Here is an 18,082-nt window from a genome sequence, read left to right as displayed (position 1 = left end):
TCCAGGTCCCTGAGGTAGAGGCGCCTTCGGTGAGTAAAGGCTGCAGCACTGCAGGGAGGCCAGCGGCGCAGGGGTCGCGTCAACAGGGCGGGCCCAGCACTCGGCGCGCGAATGACGTCACCACAGGCGGAGGGGGCATGACCTGGCCGGCTTCCCTGGCCACCTACGGCGGCCGGCCTTCTTTGTAGCCTTGTCACGGTAGAGGTAGAGGAGCTACATTGGTCGCGTCCGCTGTCCCTCTGTCCCCTTGCCTACCTGCCATACTTTTGCATTTGATCGGATGTCGGACTTCAAAGCACAGCAATGGGGGGGCGGAGCCTGCGGAGCAGGGAGCAGCGCGCGTGCGCACGACACACGCCTCGTGCCGGAAGAACACTCCTAGTCCTGGCTGCGCGGTGAAAGCGCTCGGGTCCAGGAGGGCGGGGGTGGCGGCGCCGGAGGTCGCCATGGCTACCGATCCCGAAGCTGCTGAGCCGATGGTGCCTTCACTCGTGGATCGGTACTTCACTCGCTGGTACAAAGCGGGTAAGTGAGGAGTGATGTTGATCTCTGATTGGCTGCATTGGCCTAATGCTGTGGAGACTACGTTGACAGATCATAAACCACGCGCGCTCTCTCTGGCGCTCCCTCCCCACGTCAGAAGGAACTGGACTTCTGTGTTCCGTCTAGGCCCAGGTAATGGCATTTGCAAAGACCTGGCGGCCTGAAATACAGCAGGGCGCATTCTGGGGCCGGCGATTTCAGTGCGAGCTCTAGGGTGTTGCTCGCGGAAGATGAGTACTCTAAACGGAGGCCCCGGAGGTAGGCAGAGGACTAGGTTACAACAGTCCTTAAGTGCCTGGAGGGATTAAGGGGCAAAATCTACACATTTGCTTAAGGAGACCGGTATTGTTGTTCATCTGCCACTTAGAAGTAGGTATTCTTTTTGTGTAAGCAGTACCAGTGGCGGGAGCATTGTTGAGGACTCTTCGCTAACCCCTAGTTTCTTCCTTTCATTCAGTGATAATAGGTATATTCAGTTTAAAATATACATTGTAGCATATTTTCTGTTGGCCCAAAATAGGGTGACCAACCGTCCCAGTTCACCCATGACTGAGGGGTTTCCCAGAATGTCAGACTTGCTGCACCAACATCAGGACAGTCCTGGAAACCACCAACAAAAAACATACTGCTGTATCATAAAGAATGGGATGCTAATTGGATTTTCGTAATAAAAATACTGTGTGTACTCATTTTGAAGTGAGGGTAAAGTAAGATGGAGCAAGGAATTAATTACCTTAACGTTAAGTAAATTATTCTGTCTGGGCCAGAGCTCTTTAAATACTTTATAGGAAGCCTTTAAGTATATCTTTTTGGGTAATGAAGGGATACCAGTGATCAGCATGCAGAATGTATGTGTCCAGTCTTCTTTATTAACTATCTCCATGACCCAAAGAAAGTACCACATAGTGGTAGTAAATATTGATTTCAGACTCATTTATTCTTCTAGATGTCAAAGGAAAATCTTGTGAGGATCACTGTATACTACAGCACTCTAACCGGTAAGCAAATTAGGAATTTTAAATGATCAAAAACTTTTTTCTTCTGGTATTGTAGCCTGGTATTGTCTTGGATTGAACAAATGTTCACTAAACAAACATGCATTAATTATCTTCTACTGTGTTGAAATGGTATTATTAAAGGAGTTTGGCAAGAATGAGTATTCCAGTGCCTGGCCACTCTCAACATATAAATTTGATTACTCAAACATCCAAATGGAGGACCACATCATCAGCTGCTACCTAAAGTGGCCAGTCTGTGCCCAACTACTGAACTGTTAGAGCCCACAGAAAGGGCTATGGTAGAGACATATATGGTATCTCGTATACACAGGCATGCCTTCTTTGTCTTCTACCCCAGTGCACCTACCTAAAGACCTCTGGTACTCTTCCCTTTCCTGGAAAAGAAATTCAATCTTGTTTTCTCTTTTATTATTGTATTCTCCATTCTACAGTTATGCTCCAGTAATAACCAGAGAAAAAAGGGGGAAGATGATAGTTTGACTAAACAAATACCAGTTCATACATTCTTATTCAAATAGGAGTTATGGGAGGAAAAATTATTATTCCAAGCAATTATATAGGACCATTTTTTTTATCCTTGTAGAATATGTGTCATCACATTGGCAGAATCTCATCCAGTTCTTCAAAGTGGAAAAACAATTAAAAGCATTTCCTATCAGATCAGTACCAACTGTAGCAGACTTCAGAACAAGGTCTCTGGGAAATTTAAGCGGGTATGTTCCTGTAATTCTGTAATTTTCTACTTACATCCTCTATATTCATGGTGATGATAGATACAATGAACCTTAGAATCCAGTAGCATATGCTTAGCATACTTCTCTAGCAGTTTGAGGTGCTGATTTTAGGTACACTTTAAGCTAAAGAAATTCTCAGACTCCCAAAAATTAGGTATCTCAGGAGGTGTAATATCTGTTATATTAGGTTCTGTGCTACTATCCCTATAATGCCCAGGATGGAGGAGGTGGAAGGCAGGCCTTTGAAAGGAGAACTCTAATAGCAATATAACAACATATTTTATCGCTTCTAGTTATATTAAACTAGTATCTTGAGTTCTGTAAAATTTATGTGACCAACTCTTCTTTACTATATATTTCCATATATAAATTAAACAGAAAAAAATTCCCAAGGGAGTAAGGAAAAAAAAAAGGGGGGGGGGGGGCAGGCACAATGGTTCACACATGTAATCCCTGCACTACACTTTGGGAGGCCAGGGTGGGTGGATCATGAGGTCAGGAGTTCAAGACCAGACTGGCCAACATGGTGAAATCCCATCTCTATAAAAATACAAAAATTAGCCAGGCATCGTAATGAGCACCTGTAATCCCAGCCACTCAGGAGGCTGAGGCAGGAGAATGGCTTGAACCTAGGAGGTGCAGGTTGCAGTGAGCTGATATCGTGCCATTGCACTCCAGGCCTGGGCAGCAGAATGAGATTCTGCCTCCCCCTCCTCAAAAAAAAAAAAAAAAACAAACAACAACAAAAAAAATGAATACAAGAAAATATATGATATTTCTCCTATTTTTCCATTTCTAAAGCATTGTCAGTGTAATACACATTTACCCACCCCCTGTACCTGCACACAATACTCAGTTATACAGAATGCTCTCTCTACCCTCTATAACTCTAGGCAAGATGGACAGATTATTGAAAGAGAGTATCACACCAAGGAGAATTTAATGACATATTAAAATGTCTTGACAAACCCACTGGTTGGGAAAGTTCCTGTGAATGATGTAAGTCCTTCATTTACTGAGCTCATACTAAGAGTTGATTGCTCTCACTATTCCAGGGGACCCTTATTTAAACCCCCCTTTGTAGGCCTGAAGTCCCCTAATAATGTACCTTACAATTATTGATTTTTCCTCACTCAAGAAACCAGTGAACTTAGAAAAGCAGGCACCTTTCTTAAAAGATAAAGTCTACAAGTTACAATAAGTGTAACACTTAAGACTTCTGAAGTTTCTATGATAAATCTCGGTCCACAACAGTAACACTTAAAGCAGGTACAGTTGCTCATGCCTATAATCCCAGCACTTTGGGAAGCCGAGGCGGGAGGATCACTTGAGGCCAGGAATTTGAGACAAACCTAGGCAACATAACAAGACCTCATTTCTACCAAGAAAACAATTTTTTTTAACTTAGCTGGGCATGGTGGCATGTACCTATAGTTCCAGTTACCCAGGAGGCTAATAGGGTGGGAGGATTGCTTGAGCACAGGAGTCAAGGCTGCAGTGAGCCATGATGGTACCACTGCACTCCAGCCTGGATGACAGAACAAGACCCCGTCTCAAAAAAAAAAAAGCAACGCTATTGTTACAAGTGAACAGAGAGGCACCTGCATATTGAACCCACTACAGGTAAGTTTTCATTGGATCTCAGAACTGCCAGTCATTCTCCCAAAGGAGGTAATAAAAAGGCTTCAAAACACTTCTGCTCTTTTGGCACAGACCTAGCTCTTTTGTGTCTGCTCTTTTGACACAAGCCATCCCCTTCCTTCCAGAAGCAGACGGTCACAATGACTCTAGTATTTTGAAATGAAGAACGCATGTGCAGAGGAGTGAAGCCAATGTAGAAATATCTGAATCACATCTAAAAATGTTTTGAGTGGTTAAATAAAGGGATCATAAAGAATAGCATCTTAACCTCAAATGCCTATGTCCACTACAGGAAAAATTCCTGAGGAAAAAGAGGGCAACACATGAAACATGCCTTCATTGGCTTTCATGAGCCTTCCTGTAGATACTTGTCAGAGCCTCCCCAGGTATATCCATCCATTGGAGTACATCAAACAATAACCATCCTATAACATTCAAACACATATACACCAAAATGTAGTATTGACTAATGGGTAAATTATTTTGCTACTTAAAACTTTTATTTTCCACATTTCCTCAATTGCATGCTTTGTTTTTGTTTTTCTTAATTAGAAAAATATCCCTTACTAACATACTAGGGATTTAAAAAGAGAGAGGAGGAAAAAAAAAATCCCTTCTTCAAAAAAACTTAGTAATTCATCCTGGTAAATAAGTTCCTTTACTTATTAAGTTCTAACATTAAAATGAGGTAGGAATCTTAATGAAACTAACGTTATACAATATTGCTGTCATACTGTGTCATGTTGAATTTTATATGATTTCTTATTGATGGATTTTCCCACACTTTTGAAATCCTTATACCTAGTTATATGTAGCCTTCTCATTTACAGTTGATAAAATATATTGTTAGTCTGTAACTAAATTCCCATATATCATGTGTCTTAGCTTTTTATCCCTAGAGCCTAGGATGGCACGTGACACACAGTAGGTATTTACATTCACATATGTTTTGAAATTAATAAATGGATTTTATATACTTAAGTCATTTTGATTTAAAACACCAGTTCCAGGAATACATCCTGTTATACACCTAAGGGCTACTTCTCAAAGGAAAGTGGAAATGTCCATCAATTGATTACTTCTCTCTCATTACACAGGGGGCACAGTTTCTAACAGAACTTGCACCTCTCTGTAAGATTTACTGCTCAGATGGTGAAGAATATACTGTATCTAGGTGAGTAACGTTTTAGCCACTATTTAGGAGACCAAAGGGAGGTAATATTTTTTTCTTTAAAACAATTCCTTTTTTTTTTTTTACTAACATGTTGAAACCTTAAATTTTTTTAATAGTTGTGTTAGAGGACGTTTGATGGAAGTGAATGAAAACATTCTCCATAAGCCATCTATTCTTCAAGAAAAGGTAAAAGAGAGAAAAAGTATGATTTTTCCACGTACCTTTCATTGGATTTTTTTCATCATTTGACAGTACTAAATGTTCTTTCCTTTCCAGCCATCTACTGAAGGCTACATTGCAGTTGTGTTACCGAAATTTGAAGAAAGTAAAAGCATAACAGAAGGGTTACTGACACAAAAACAATATGAAGAAGTCATGGTGAGACGCATTAATGCTACCACAGCTACGTCATGAGGATTGACATGGAGCAAAAAGCAAGGCGGGATTCTTGTTACCTGGCCTAAACCATCTGTGCACTAAAGGAGAAGAACCAGTATATGCAAAGCATACCTAACAGCCAGCCATATGCAGGGGAGACCTAGTGCTTCACTTAACTTTGTTTTCCCTCTCTGTCTTGCATAATGAGCCTTGATTCCCATTTGCCCTCAGCCTGCCAGATCTGGCTGCCTGTGTATTCATGCTGTTCTCTTGCATCTAACAACTGGCATGCAAGGGATGTTTTTCTGATTAAAAACAAACAAACAAAGCTCTTTGAAGAAAATTTAGAAAATACAGAGAAGTTTTAAGTAGCCAAGTAAAAATAATTTACCCATCATCCCATAATCCAGAAGTAAATACATCTGACCCTTGAACAACACGGGATTGAACTGCAAGGGTCCACTTTTACATGGATTGTTTTTAACCATAAACGAATCAAAAATATATCATCAACCAAACACAAAACCCTCTTACAGAGCAGGTTCATATACTCAGGTTCCGAAGGGCCAACTGCAGGACTTGAGTTATGTGCGGATTTGGGTATATGCGGAAGGTCCTGGAACCAATCCCCTATGTAAACCAAGGGATAACTGTACTGCATTTTAACTTACTTCTGTTTGAACAATATGACACGGTTATTGCTTTTGCCTCACTTGCCTATCAGTTTGAAGTTTAAAAAAAACTTAACCCACCCTTCTTACCCAATGTGCTATAATGTGCCTACCAAAAAGCCTAGTCCTAGCCTATCTGCCTCAGCTCCTCTCCCTTTTAGGTTATAGGGAAGAGGCCGGAGTGTAGAGTATATTATATCTTCTGTCCTCATGCCAACAAGATGGCCTTCCCCTCTGAAACAATGTAAAACTGTAACACTGTGACTTCTTGAAGGATATGTGAAAAGGCTATGAAAAATACAAAGGCTTTCCTAGGAAATGTGTTCTAATACAGTGGAAAGCTAATTCTTGAAATATGCACATTGTAGTCACTCAGTCTCACATACTCCAGTTACCAGCTAAGAAGTTACTGAGAATATGTCATTCAAAGGCATAGAAGCATAGAAGCCTCTGAGTGGAACAAATGCTTTCACATCATATAAGCTAAAAAAAATCTCCAACAACTATGAATTTATAGTTTAAGGTTGATTTACACTGAATTTCAAATAAAAGGACTATAAAACTTGTTATTTTTCTGTAAGGGCTGTAACATACATTTCAATATCCCTGTTTTTTTAGTAAAATACATTTTTATATAGAAGAAATCATTTGATGTATAAATTCCATTGGTTATCTATCCTCTTATGCTGTTGAAGTCATAAATTACCCCTTCTCAACCCCCACTTGCTCTTTCATTAGAGAATATTCTTTTTTCAGGTATACAAAAATATTCTCTAATGAAAGTGCAAGTGAGGGTTGGGATTTTTAAGTATGATTTTGTAAATGAAACTTAAAGATCATTTTGGTTCATAGGAAAAAACTTCTTGTAATCTGAGTGCCAGCATGACTAGCCCCCTAAATATAACCATCAGACATGATACATGTAGTAAGTGGAAAAATACCTCCATGATGGTGCTATTAGCTGAAAATATAAACACAAACAGCAGAGCCTCACTTTAAGTAGCACAAAGACTCCTGAAGTTTTCATAAAACAAAGACACTAAATATAGTAAAAGAATTGTATATAATATTTTACATATAACATTACCTCACATCATTCTCTAAATTTATGTTATAATTTAAAAGAATACTTTGGTTTCAGAGAATAAAAAATCATGCTTAATGAATTTGAACTGTGTAAGGAAGGATTTTGCAAAGGTTATTAACAAAGCTGAGTGCATCACATTTTCTTCTAAAGGACTACAGTGAAAATTTTCTTCAATAAAATATTGACTAGCTATGGTCAGTTGGCAGTACTGTGGTTCTTCCGTATGGATCTTTTCTGAATACTGATTGTGGTGGCTGACTCAGATAAAGATCATCAGATAAGCTTATATTATCTACTGCCATTTGGCAACTGACATGCCCTGTTAAGATTTCAAAATGAATGTCAAAGCATTAGGATACAAGCACTATGACTGGAGTCCAACACAAAGTGGCCATACTTTATCATGAGGAGGTCTATAAACAAGATCCTCAATCATGACTCTACCCACAAAAACAAGAAAAGTTTTAAACTCCTAAATTAAAAAGACTAAAGAAAGTTTTTTTGTTTTATGGTGAACATTTCAAAGCCATATATATATATATATATATATAAAATGTATGATTATTCTGAATTTAAATAGCTCCTTGGTTTCCTTATTCTGTCTTTATCTTCCATTCCATCAATCAATACTGAGAAAGTTCAAAATATTTTTTAAGTCTATAAGATATACTTAGAATTCTAGCTAATAATATTCAGGGCAGGCTGGCCACCTATGCTAGAATTAGAACCAAAAACACATCTCATATCCTCCAGGAGTTGTTCCAGGATTCTGTGGGGTTCCATTACTTTGCTTTTGGGAGTAGGCAAGGGATATAGCACAGCAGACCCACCCCTGCTGTATAAAATGCTTATTAGGGAACAAATTTGCTGCTCGCATGGATGATCTGGGGACAGGGTCATCAGAGAACAGAAGGATTGAAGAAGAGTCCACGAGTTTAAGGAAAACCCTGTGTTCACCCAGACTATGTATGTTTTCTGCTGAAATTAGTGTTCCAGATGATAAAGAAAGAAAGAAAACAGTTAAGGTAAAATATGCCAAAGGTGAGCACATATTCAGAATACCGTCTTTGGATTAAATTGTCATTGAGACAGTTGGTATATTTGGTTTGACTTTTAAAGAACACTAGTGCAATTTTAAAATCACACTACAATTAGAATCTAGCAATTACCATGGCATTTATTAGTTGTCAAAAAGCTTCACAATCAGTTTCATGATCAGAAAATAAAGCAAAATTTCATTATTGTTTTCTTTATAAAACTGATGAATTTCTGAAAAGATAAAGGATCATTTGCTTTTTAAAAGTGTCAGCTTCACCACATGATGTTCCAGAGATCTGACCCTAAAAGCTTCTCAAGTTTTACCATCCATGGTGTCCTTATTTGTAACTGAGACCCATCTGTTATTTTCCATCTGAAGCTGGAAAGAGTTAAGACAATTAGTTTCTGTTTCACTCTGAAAAAAAAATTACAAAATTAAGTAGTAACTATTTTCTTTTGCATTTTCCCTTAAACCAATTTTTAAAGTATGAGTCTAAATAGAAAAACTACCTCACCTTCTTCAGCAGTTTATAACAAAGTGAAAGAAGTTGAACTAAGAGAGCCATCATGGATCTTGTCTTTGTAATACACTTGTCAACCTACAGTGACAAAAAGCATGCAAATGATATTCTAAAAGTAGTACTTTAAAAACTTTATCATTTACTTAGTTTTAACATAATAAAATTTTCTCCATATGGAAATCTAAAGGATCTTGAAAGGTATATGGATTTAGGCACATGAGCTGACTTAAAGCCCCAGGACACAGGTGCAGGGGTCACTATCTCATGGAACCCCAGCAGAAAGAGTGGGTGGAAAATCAATCATTCTACTGCAGGCTGTTTAGGGGCTTCTCAAAACATCCCAAATAGTGGAATTAAATCCCAACCTTTGCAATCCCTTGCATTCTGCTTTGTGGGCACAAGCCCATATTCTCAGACAAATTATAGGAGACCAGACTCAGGCACCTGTGTCCTCCTTAGACAGGTAATGACTTCAAAATTGAACGGTAGCTGCTCAGTGCTATGGAATTAATCATGTCAAAAAACTATTTGGTGAATCTGCTACTCCCTGAAGTCAGTTACAATGGTAGATAATAAATGATTCTTGTAGACAAGGCATGAAAAAAGGAAATAAATTGCCCTTCTGTGGGTATTAACACTTTATTTGAAGAAAGAGGGGCTTTCACTAACCTGATAAAAATAGATGTGTGAAAGTTTACCTTTAAAAATACTTTACCTTTAGAAATACTTTATTCTGCAAAGAAGACTTAGTTATTGTCTGGAGCTGGTGGCATAGAGGAATTAGCTTGTTTATTTCCAGGAGAAGCATAAGCTTGTCATCATCTTTCAGCTGAAATGTAATTTAACAAGTTATAACAGCCCACAACAAAACTCCACCTTTAATACCTTCAATACCTTTATACCTTGATATTATACCCCCAAAATGGGTATACATGATACCACCACCAGCACCAGACAGGTGGACATATGTTACCTGTTTTGAAAAAGCTTGTACACTGGAAGTAAGCTTTAAACCCTCTGCAGCAAAAACCTGATAGAAAGAGAAAACACCACTATTTTAGACTGATGTTTTATGGATAGTTGGTAAGAAATATACTTACTAATAATTTTTACATAGAATTTTATAAATAAAGCCTAGCCATAAAAAGTCTGTCATGGAACTCCTAAACTTTTCACTGTACCAGGAATACAAAAGGGTTTAACTGTTTTCAGAAGGAGTTTTCACAGACCAGATGCAGAATCCATCCCTGGAGAGGCTTCTCTACACCAGACCTCCAATTATTCTGGAGGGTCACACAGACCTGATATTCAGTCACACAAATTATGTCTAGATTACTTGAGGGACCTAGAGCTCATCTCAAATATGCCCAATTATAAAAGGATGATGAGTTTTGGAACATGAGGTCAAAAGGGTTAGGACTTTCCCACTTCCATCTAGGTAAGACAAAATTTGTCACCCATACATATTCCATAACCAGACATTTGAGAGAACCAATCCAGGTTTGTTGCTGTTTTTTCAGATTAATTTTCACTAGTCACCATGTACCATGAATTCTATAATTTAGTGAGATGAACAGGATGATAGAGAAGAACAGTGAAAAATAAGGTTGGCTAAGTAAGATAGAAGAAGTATTTAGGACATTATGTTAAAATGGTTTGCAGAATATTTTAGAGTGAGATACCAAGGGAGTAAAGGGAGGAAGAGTTAGCTTTAGGTGGCAGTAGTAATAATGAAGAGCACAGGAAAAAACTGACAGTGATTTGTGAATAAAAATAATAGGTCTTCATAATAACGAATACTAAGAAGGAAGAGGCAATAATTCCAGGGTTAATTTTTACCCTCTATTCAAAAGGCTTAACACCTTGCCATCATTGGATAAAGTCATCTCAAGGTCAAATCATACTTTGCAACCTTCCCTTTAAAAGGGAAACCAGTAAGCTTTACATCTAGATTCCAACCAAACTAAATGATTCACTTCCCCATGTGTTCCTTATCACATCATGTTACCACTTTCTATTCTGCAAATTTTCTCTTTCCTTCTAGCCTGTACACCCCTTGGGGACAAAATCCATGTCTGTCTCATAGAGTATGATGGTTTTAAAACTACCTTAAAGTTGATAACTACCAAGTCTCTGTCTCCACTCCTGAACTATTCTGACATCAGTCTCATACAGTCATCCCTCAGGATCCATGGGAGACTGGTTCCAAGACCTTTCCAAGGATACCAAAATCTATAGATGCTTAAGTCCCTTACATAAAACAGTGTAGTATTTGCATATAACCTACACTCATCATCCCATATACTTTAAATCATGTCATCTCTTAACTATTTATAATACCTAAGTTAATGTAAATGCTAAGTAAATCGTAGTTATACTGTATTATTCCCCCCCGTTTAAAATGTATTTTTTTAACTGTTGTTATGTTTTATTGGTTTTCTTCCTTTTTCCTTTTTATTTTTTTTGAGACAAGGTCTCACTCTCTTGCTCAGAGTGGAGTGAAGTGTTATGATCACAGCTCACTACAGCCTTGGCCTCCCAGCCTCAAATGATCCTCCTGCCTCAGCCTCCCGAGTAGCTAGAACTACAGTGTGTGCCACCATGCCCCACTAGGTGTTTTTTTTTTTTTTTTTTGTAGAGATAAGGTCTCACTATGTTGCCCAGGTTGGTCTCAAACTCCTGGACTCAAGTGATCCTCCCAGCTTGGTCTCCCAAGGAGAGAGCCATTGCACCCAGCCTGTTTTTTACTTTTTTGAATATTTTCAATCCGTAGTTGGTTGACTCTGCAGATGCAAAACCTGCAGATGGGGGGGCCAAGTGTATATCCTACCTGACCTTTGTACTCAACATGTGCAAAACAAAATGCTCCATTTCCATCCTCTAATCTGGTGTTCTCTCTCAGTGTTCCCTGTCTCAGTAAATAGCACTACCACTTACTCTAGTGCTCAAGCCAAAAACCTTACTTAAAACATAATTGGATCATACTTCTCAAAACCCTGAATGGGTTTACAGTCATCCTTGGCAGGGAAAAAAAAGTCAAAGTTCTCCCCATGGCCAACAGAAGCATCATATTTTACCACTTTCCTTCTGGCTCACTTTACTCCCATCTATAACTGCCTTCTGACTCTTCTGACACACTCAGCCCTACCCCTGCATCTCAGGGCTTTGCACTTGTTTTGGCCATCTAAAATCCTCTCCCTCATTTATCCATCCAACTCTCTCACTTCATTACTGTCTCTACTCAAACATTACCTCCTTAGAGAAGTCTTTTCTGGTCACCCTTCTATCACCTCTGTATTCTAGACCTACATGATTTTATCTCCAAGTACTTACATATGTGCATCGAATACTTAGATTTTTATTGTCTATATTCTGCCACTACATCATAAGTTCTTGTAGGGGCAGGAGCTTTGCTTTGTTCACTTTTCTCCACAGAGCTCTTTTTCCTCAGATCTGACATATACCACAAGTTCAATAAATACTTGTTGAATGAAGTATGCCATTTTATGTTAATCACAGTTTGGAGACAATTCAATAGACATTGGTTTAATGACTAAGCTCACATAGGAAGAAGGTAAGTAGTAGATCTTTTGTAGTAAAACACCCCTACAGGGTGGTATAACAGAATGGACTTGGGCCAAATTGAAAAAAAAAAAAAAATCTAGAATTTATTTCAACTATCTTAAGGGAAATAGCTCATTTATAGTCTACAGAAAAATCCAGAAGACATGTTTTCTATCATACTTCTGATTATGTTTATAATCATCCTCTTAAGCTGAAATCCCTTTTCTGCAGAGTTTCAAGTGGATGTGCATGGGAACGCCAAAGAAAACTATATAAGAGTGATAAAGTGATAGAAATTCCAAATCTTAAATGTAATGGGAATGCCAAAGGAAACTATATGAATGAACAAGTGACAGAAATTTCAAATTTACATACAAGAATGCTCTGGTTCTAGAGAGACAAACAGGCTAACATGGGGATCAGGGAAAACAAAAGGAATTTTGCAACCCACCTGCCAATCTAAAGCCTCTAACTAGAGGGAGTAGAATTACAGGTGGACCTATGTTCTGTTAAGTCCTGTTAAGACACATGGCATAAGAGTGGGTGTTAGCATATCTGTCTCTCCTTTAATGCCCTAAATCATCATGAATACAGAACGAAAGAAGGAAACTAACATATACTTAATACCCTCTAATAGTCTTAAGCCTTTTAACAGAGGCTTTCTCATGTATTATCTCATATAATCAATATATTTTATCCAATTCAATAATGAAGAGGCCAAAAGTCTTTCTAGAACTCTGGATTTATATCTGCTTGCAGGATATTTTCATCTACTTATGTAAACATAAAGCTTATTACTGCATCTATTGACTATCAATAAAGCCCATTCTACTTTATGCTCATAATATTTAAGTTTCCAATGAGATCAGGAAAGTTTTGCAAAATGTCACTGCAAGCCATCTACCTTTCTACTTTTCTACTGTTCTCTATAGCACACAGGTATGTACAAATGTAAGTATGTACACATGGTCTAATAAATCATCTAGAAAACAGTTATTACCCACTTTTAGCCTGAAATTAAAGTACTAGCATACAATGGAAACAAGGCATACCTCTAGTTGATGAATTAAATCCTGGGAAGTTTTCAGTGGCCCCTCACCTCTAAAATAAAATGAATTGTTAAGAAGGTAACAAAAAGTTATTACCTGAAAATTGGTTTCTATAATATTAAAATTTTAGAGCATTTGTGAATTAACAGATCCCAGATTTTGAAGAATAATATGAATAGACTGATAATATTGTAAGTTTATTCTTAAAGCAACTTTAATATTTAACAATTATTTCTTAGGATAATTTTTTCCCCAAGTAAACCTTATATATGTTAACTTCATAATATAAAAAAATTAAACAAACAAGTTATATTTAAGTTCCATTTCTCTTTTTAACATTTTTCATTTTGCTTCATAACTTATATCTGTGAGATCTGATTGTCTTGACCAAAAGCCTTTGTTACATAATGGAAAGAGGATCAAACCAAAAGTCAGGACGTTTCACTTCTAATACTGATTTCAACTCAGTTATCTAACCTTGATGAGGCATATCACTTAACTTTCAATTTTAAGTGAATAAAGTAATCATAATAATACTTGTGCTACCACTTTCATCAGAACATTGAGGAACAGCAGATTAAAAATTACCAAGAAGAATTAAGAACTCTAAAAAATGAAAAGTAAATTACAATAAGAATAACCAAATGCATTACGAACAGCAATGGACTAGGGATAAGTCAGAAGATCTGGAATCTAGTAGCAACCAGTTCTGCCAGTAAAGAGATAGGAGATGTAGTTCTCCTTGAAGAGGTCCTTTACCTCCTTTGTTAGTTGTATTCCTAGGTATTTTATTCTTCTTGTAGCAATTGTGAATGGGAGTTCACTCTTGATTTGGCTCTCTGTCTGTTATTGCTGTATAGGAATGCTTGTGATTTCTGCACATCGATTTTGTATCCTGAGACTTTGCTGAAGTTGCTTATCAGCTCAAGGAAATAAGAGAAGATACAAACAGATGGAAAAACATTCCATGCTCATGGTTAGGAAGAATCGATATTGTAAAAATGGCCATACTACCCAAAGTAATTTATAGATTTAATGCTATCCCCATCCAACTACCAATGACCTTCTTCACAGAACTGGAAAAAACCACTTTAAACTTCGTATGGAACCAAAAAAAGAGCCCGCACAGCCAAGACAATCCTAAGCAAAACGAACAGAGCTGGTGGCATCACACTACCGGACTTCAAGCTATACTATAAGGCAACAGTAATCAAAACAGCATGGTACTGGTATCAAAGCAGAGACATAGACCAATGGAACAGAACAGAAGCCTCTGGAGCAACACCACACATCTACAACCATCTGATCTTTGAAAAACCTGACAAAAACAAGCACTGGGGAAAGGATCCCCTGTTTAATAAATGGTGTTGGGAAAATTGGGTAGCAATGTGCAGAAACCAGAAACTGGACCCCTTCCTGACACCTTACACTAAAATTAACTCCAGATGGATTAAGGGCTTAAACATAAGACCTAACAGCATAAAAACCCTAGAAGAAAACCTAGGCAAAACCATTATGGACATAGGCATATGCAAGGACTTCATGACTAAAACACCAAAAGTAATGGCAACAAAAGCCAAAATAGACAAATGGGATCTAATTAAACTTCAGAGGTTCTGTACAGCAAAAGAAATAATCATTAGAGTGAACCAGCAACTAACAGAATGGGAAAAAATTTTTGCAATCTACCCATCTGACAAAGGGCTAATACCCAGAATCTACAAAGAACTGAAACAGATTTACAAGAAAAAAACAAACAAACCCATCCAAAAGTGGGCAAAGGATATGAACAGACACTTTACAAAAGAAGACATATATGAAGCCAACAAACATGAAAAAATACTCATCATCACTGGTCATTAGAGAAATGCAAATCAAAACCACATTGAGATACCATCTCATGACAGTTAGAATGGCGATCATTAAAAAATCTGGAGACAACAGATGCTAGAAAGGATGTGGAGAAATAGGATCACTTTTACATTGTTGGTGGGAGTGTAAATTAGTTCAACCATTGTGGAAGACAGTGTGGCAATTCCTCAAGGATCTAGAAATAGAAATTCCATTTGACCCAGCAATCCCATTACTGGGTATATACCCAAAGGACTATAAATCATTCTGTTATAAAGACACATGCACGGGCATGTTCACTGCGGCACTGTTTACAATAGCAAAGATCTGGAACCAACCCAAATGCCCATTAATGATAGACCGAACAAAGAAAATGTGGCACATATACACCATGGAATACTATGCAGCCTTAAAAAATGATGAGTTTGTGTCCTTTGTAGGGACATGGATGAAACTTCCACCATCATTCTCAGCAAACTGACACAAGAACAGAAAATCAAACACCTCATGTTCTCACTCATAGGCAGGTATTGAACAATGAGAACACTTGGACACAAAGAGGGGAGCATCACACACTGGAGTCCGTAGGGGGGCGCTACAGGAGGGATAGTGGGAGGGAGGGTTGGGGAGGGATAACATGGGGAGAAATGTCAGGTATGGGTGATGGGGGAATGGTGGCAACAAACCACCTTGCCATGAATGTATTTATGCAACAATGTTGCATGATCTGCACATGTACCCCAGAATCTAAAGTACAATTTAAAAAAGAGAGAGAGAGATAGGAGATGTGACCATGTCATTCCTGTTCTCTGACAAACTATTGTGAAGGTCAAATGAAATTATGAAGCAAAAACCACATTAAAACTAAAAGATAGTAGTAAATTTGAAAATTTAAAAAACTATAAGGCACTAGAAAATCTTAAATATATGAATTATTAAGAAAAATGAAAATGAATGATTACATGTAAATCATTAGGAAATCATATAAATTATTAAGATAACCTTAAACGGTACCCTGAGGAGGGGCTATAAATCTGCCTGGAAAAACCACCACAAGGTATTTATCTATTACAGAAAAATCCATTTTCTTTTCTTGAACGTCATCAGTACTGTCCGATAACTATATTCCAGGAAGAAGTCCCATTCCACTGAGCTTCCCCTCACAGTGCAACCCCTCACATTTCCCAGTGTCCACAGGATACACTCTACTGTTCTGACATTGAAACAGAAAATTCTGAGTATGTCATTCTGAAATATTCTGAAATACTCTGAAATAATACTCAGAAATAAGAACTAATTAAGGGGGATGCTATAATCTTTTTTTAAAAAAAGTTGGCCAGACACAGTGGCTCATGTCTGTAATCCCAGCACTTTGGGAGGCCAAGGTGGGCAGATCACTTGAGGTCAGACAATCCTGGCTAACATGACAAAACCCCAACTCTACTAAGAATACAAAAATTAGGCCAGGCACGGTGGGTGATGCCTGTAATCCCAGCACTTTGGGAGGCCAAGACAGGTGGATCACCTGAGGTCAGGAGTTCAAGATCAGTCTGGCCATCATGGTGAAACCTCATCTACTAAAACTACACAAATTAGCCAGGTATGGTAGCACACACCTGTAATCCCAGCTACTTAGGAGGCTGAGGCAGGAGAATAGCTTGAACTCAGGAGGCAGAAATTGCAGAAAGCCGAGATTGCGCCACTACACTCTAGCCTGGGTGACAGAGCAAGACTCCGTCTCAAAAGAACAAAAAACAAACAAAAAAACAACAAAAATTAGCTGGGTGTCGTGATGTGTGCCTGTAATCTCAGCTACTTGGGAGTCTGAGATATGAGAATTGTTTGAACTTGGAAGGCAGAGGTTGCAGTAAGCTGAGATCATGCCACTGTACTGCAGCCTAGGCGACAGAGTGAGACTGTTTCAAATAAATAAATAAATAAATAAAAAACAAAAGAAGTCTACTGATGAACCCTTTATTTGGGAAGATTTTATATATCAAATTATATCCATTAAGTAATAATATATTCCCCCAAGTCTTACTATCAAAAACATTTTTTTAAAGCATGATTTTCCTCACCATGGAAATAACTAGCTTGATTCCAGCCAAAAGTAGAGATTTTCGTTATTTCAGTTAGTCTGTGCAAATTTATTGTGGGTAAACACAGGAGTTCCATTTTGCATTCTTTTGGAGGCCTGGGCCATCAGATTTTAAAAAGGTATGAACTTAAAAAGGTCAAATTCATGTTGGGACTCAATCACAGGAGAAGCTTGCCATCAACAGTTAAGAACAATGGAAGGAAACCACCAAAGGAATGATCTCCAATGATGGAAAATATAGCAAACTACTGACAAATGATAGCTAAACAGCAGCAAAATCTCTAACTCCTATCATTTCTGCCTTCTCCTTCCAGAGAATTATTTCTCTAGAAAAGGTAGAAGAAATCATCAAGAGGAAAATGATGCCTCCTAGCTTGGGACTGTGTCTTCTTCACTCCTAATCCTTCTTCTATAGGAAGGAATCTCTACCAGCACAGCATCACTCACTTTTCTCCACTGCCTCGCCTGTCCCATCTCATACAGGGGGCGGATGCTCATCTTTTCAGTCTTGCTGGTGACTTTGCAAAAATAAATTGAACACATTAACCCTTTCTTTTCTCCTTTTTCTCTTGGAAGTAAAGCTGCCTTTGAGAGATAACTGGTCTTCCACATGTTTTATAGCGATACATTGTGTCCCTAGGATGTAACACTTTGTAATTCTAGGGATCATTTTTCAAAACTTTATTGCTTATTGATAAAACTATATTCTTCAAT

At 38.1% G+C, this 18,082-nt stretch overlaps 2 protein-coding genes across 6 annotated transcripts in view; one reads left to right on the top strand and one right to left on the bottom strand.

The window, feature by feature from the left end:
* Window positions 1-348: 348 nt before the first annotated feature.
* ABITRAM (actin binding transcription modulator) lies at window positions 349-17,974 on the top strand. Of its 3 annotated transcripts, none has more exons than XM_012439050.2 (6): window positions 352-525; window positions 1,490-1,541; window positions 2,146-2,275; window positions 5,035-5,111; window positions 5,228-5,297; window positions 5,388-7,445. In XM_012439050.2, the coding sequence occupies exons 1-6, from the start codon at window positions 447-449 to the stop codon at window positions 5,523-5,525; spliced, it is 546 nt and encodes a 181-aa protein (XP_012294473.1). In that variant the 5' UTR covers window positions 352-446; the 3' UTR covers window positions 5,526-7,445. The 3 variants fall into 3 exon arrangements, with proteins under 3 accessions (XP_064235219.1, XP_012294473.1, XP_012294472.1); XM_012439049.2 differs by having other exon boundaries at window positions 432-675; XM_064379149.1 differs by lacking the exons at window positions 5,035-5,111; window positions 5,228-5,297; window positions 5,388-7,445 and adding an exon at window positions 17,683-17,974 and having other exon boundaries at window positions 349-525.
* The window catches only part of CTNNAL1 (catenin alpha like 1), a 70,979-nt gene continuing 61,301 nt past the window's right edge, over window positions 8,405-18,082 (bottom strand). Inside the window, exons 15-19 of one of the 3 annotated variants that reach the window (XM_012439046.3) lie at window positions 13,423-13,471; window positions 9,780-9,836; window positions 9,522-9,635; window positions 8,801-8,884; window positions 8,405-8,700 (exon numbers count right to left, since the gene is read on the bottom strand). In XM_012439046.3, coding sequence (XP_012294469.2) covers window positions 8,599-8,700; window positions 8,801-8,884; window positions 9,522-9,635; window positions 9,780-9,836; window positions 13,423-13,471 — 406 coding nt within the window. In that variant the 3' untranslated portion in view covers window positions 8,405-8,598. The remainder of the gene's footprint in view (window positions 8,701-8,800; window positions 8,885-9,521; window positions 9,636-9,779; window positions 9,837-13,422; window positions 13,472-18,082) is intronic. The other 2 variants (XM_012439047.2, XM_012439048.3) reach the window with 2 other exon arrangements.

The sequence above is a fragment of the Aotus nancymaae genome, unplaced genomic scaffold, assembly GCF_030222135.1.
Source record: "Aotus nancymaae isolate 86718 unplaced genomic scaffold, 86718_ANA_hifiasm-v0.15.2.pri h1tg000003l, whole genome shotgun sequence".
Taxonomy (NCBI): domain Eukaryota; kingdom Metazoa; phylum Chordata; class Mammalia; order Primates; family Aotidae; genus Aotus; species Aotus nancymaae.
This window is presented reverse-complemented; position numbering and strand designations above follow the sequence as displayed.

What these genes read in the sequence shown, in the direction of transcription:
- ABITRAM (XM_012439049.2), top strand. Translation starts at nt 540, where the DNA reads ATGTTGATCTCTGATTGGCTGCATTGGCCTAATGCTGTGGAGACTACG. An exon ending in ATACTACAGCACTCTAACCG is followed by an intron (nt 1,542 to 2,145) that starts GTAAGCAAATTA and finishes TTATCCTTGTAG; the next exon opens with AATATGTGTCATCACATTGG. An exon ending in GAAGAATATACTGTATCTAG is followed by an intron (nt 5,112 to 5,227) that starts GTGAGTAACGTT and finishes TTTTTTTAATAG; the next exon opens with TTGTGTTAGAGGACGTTTGA.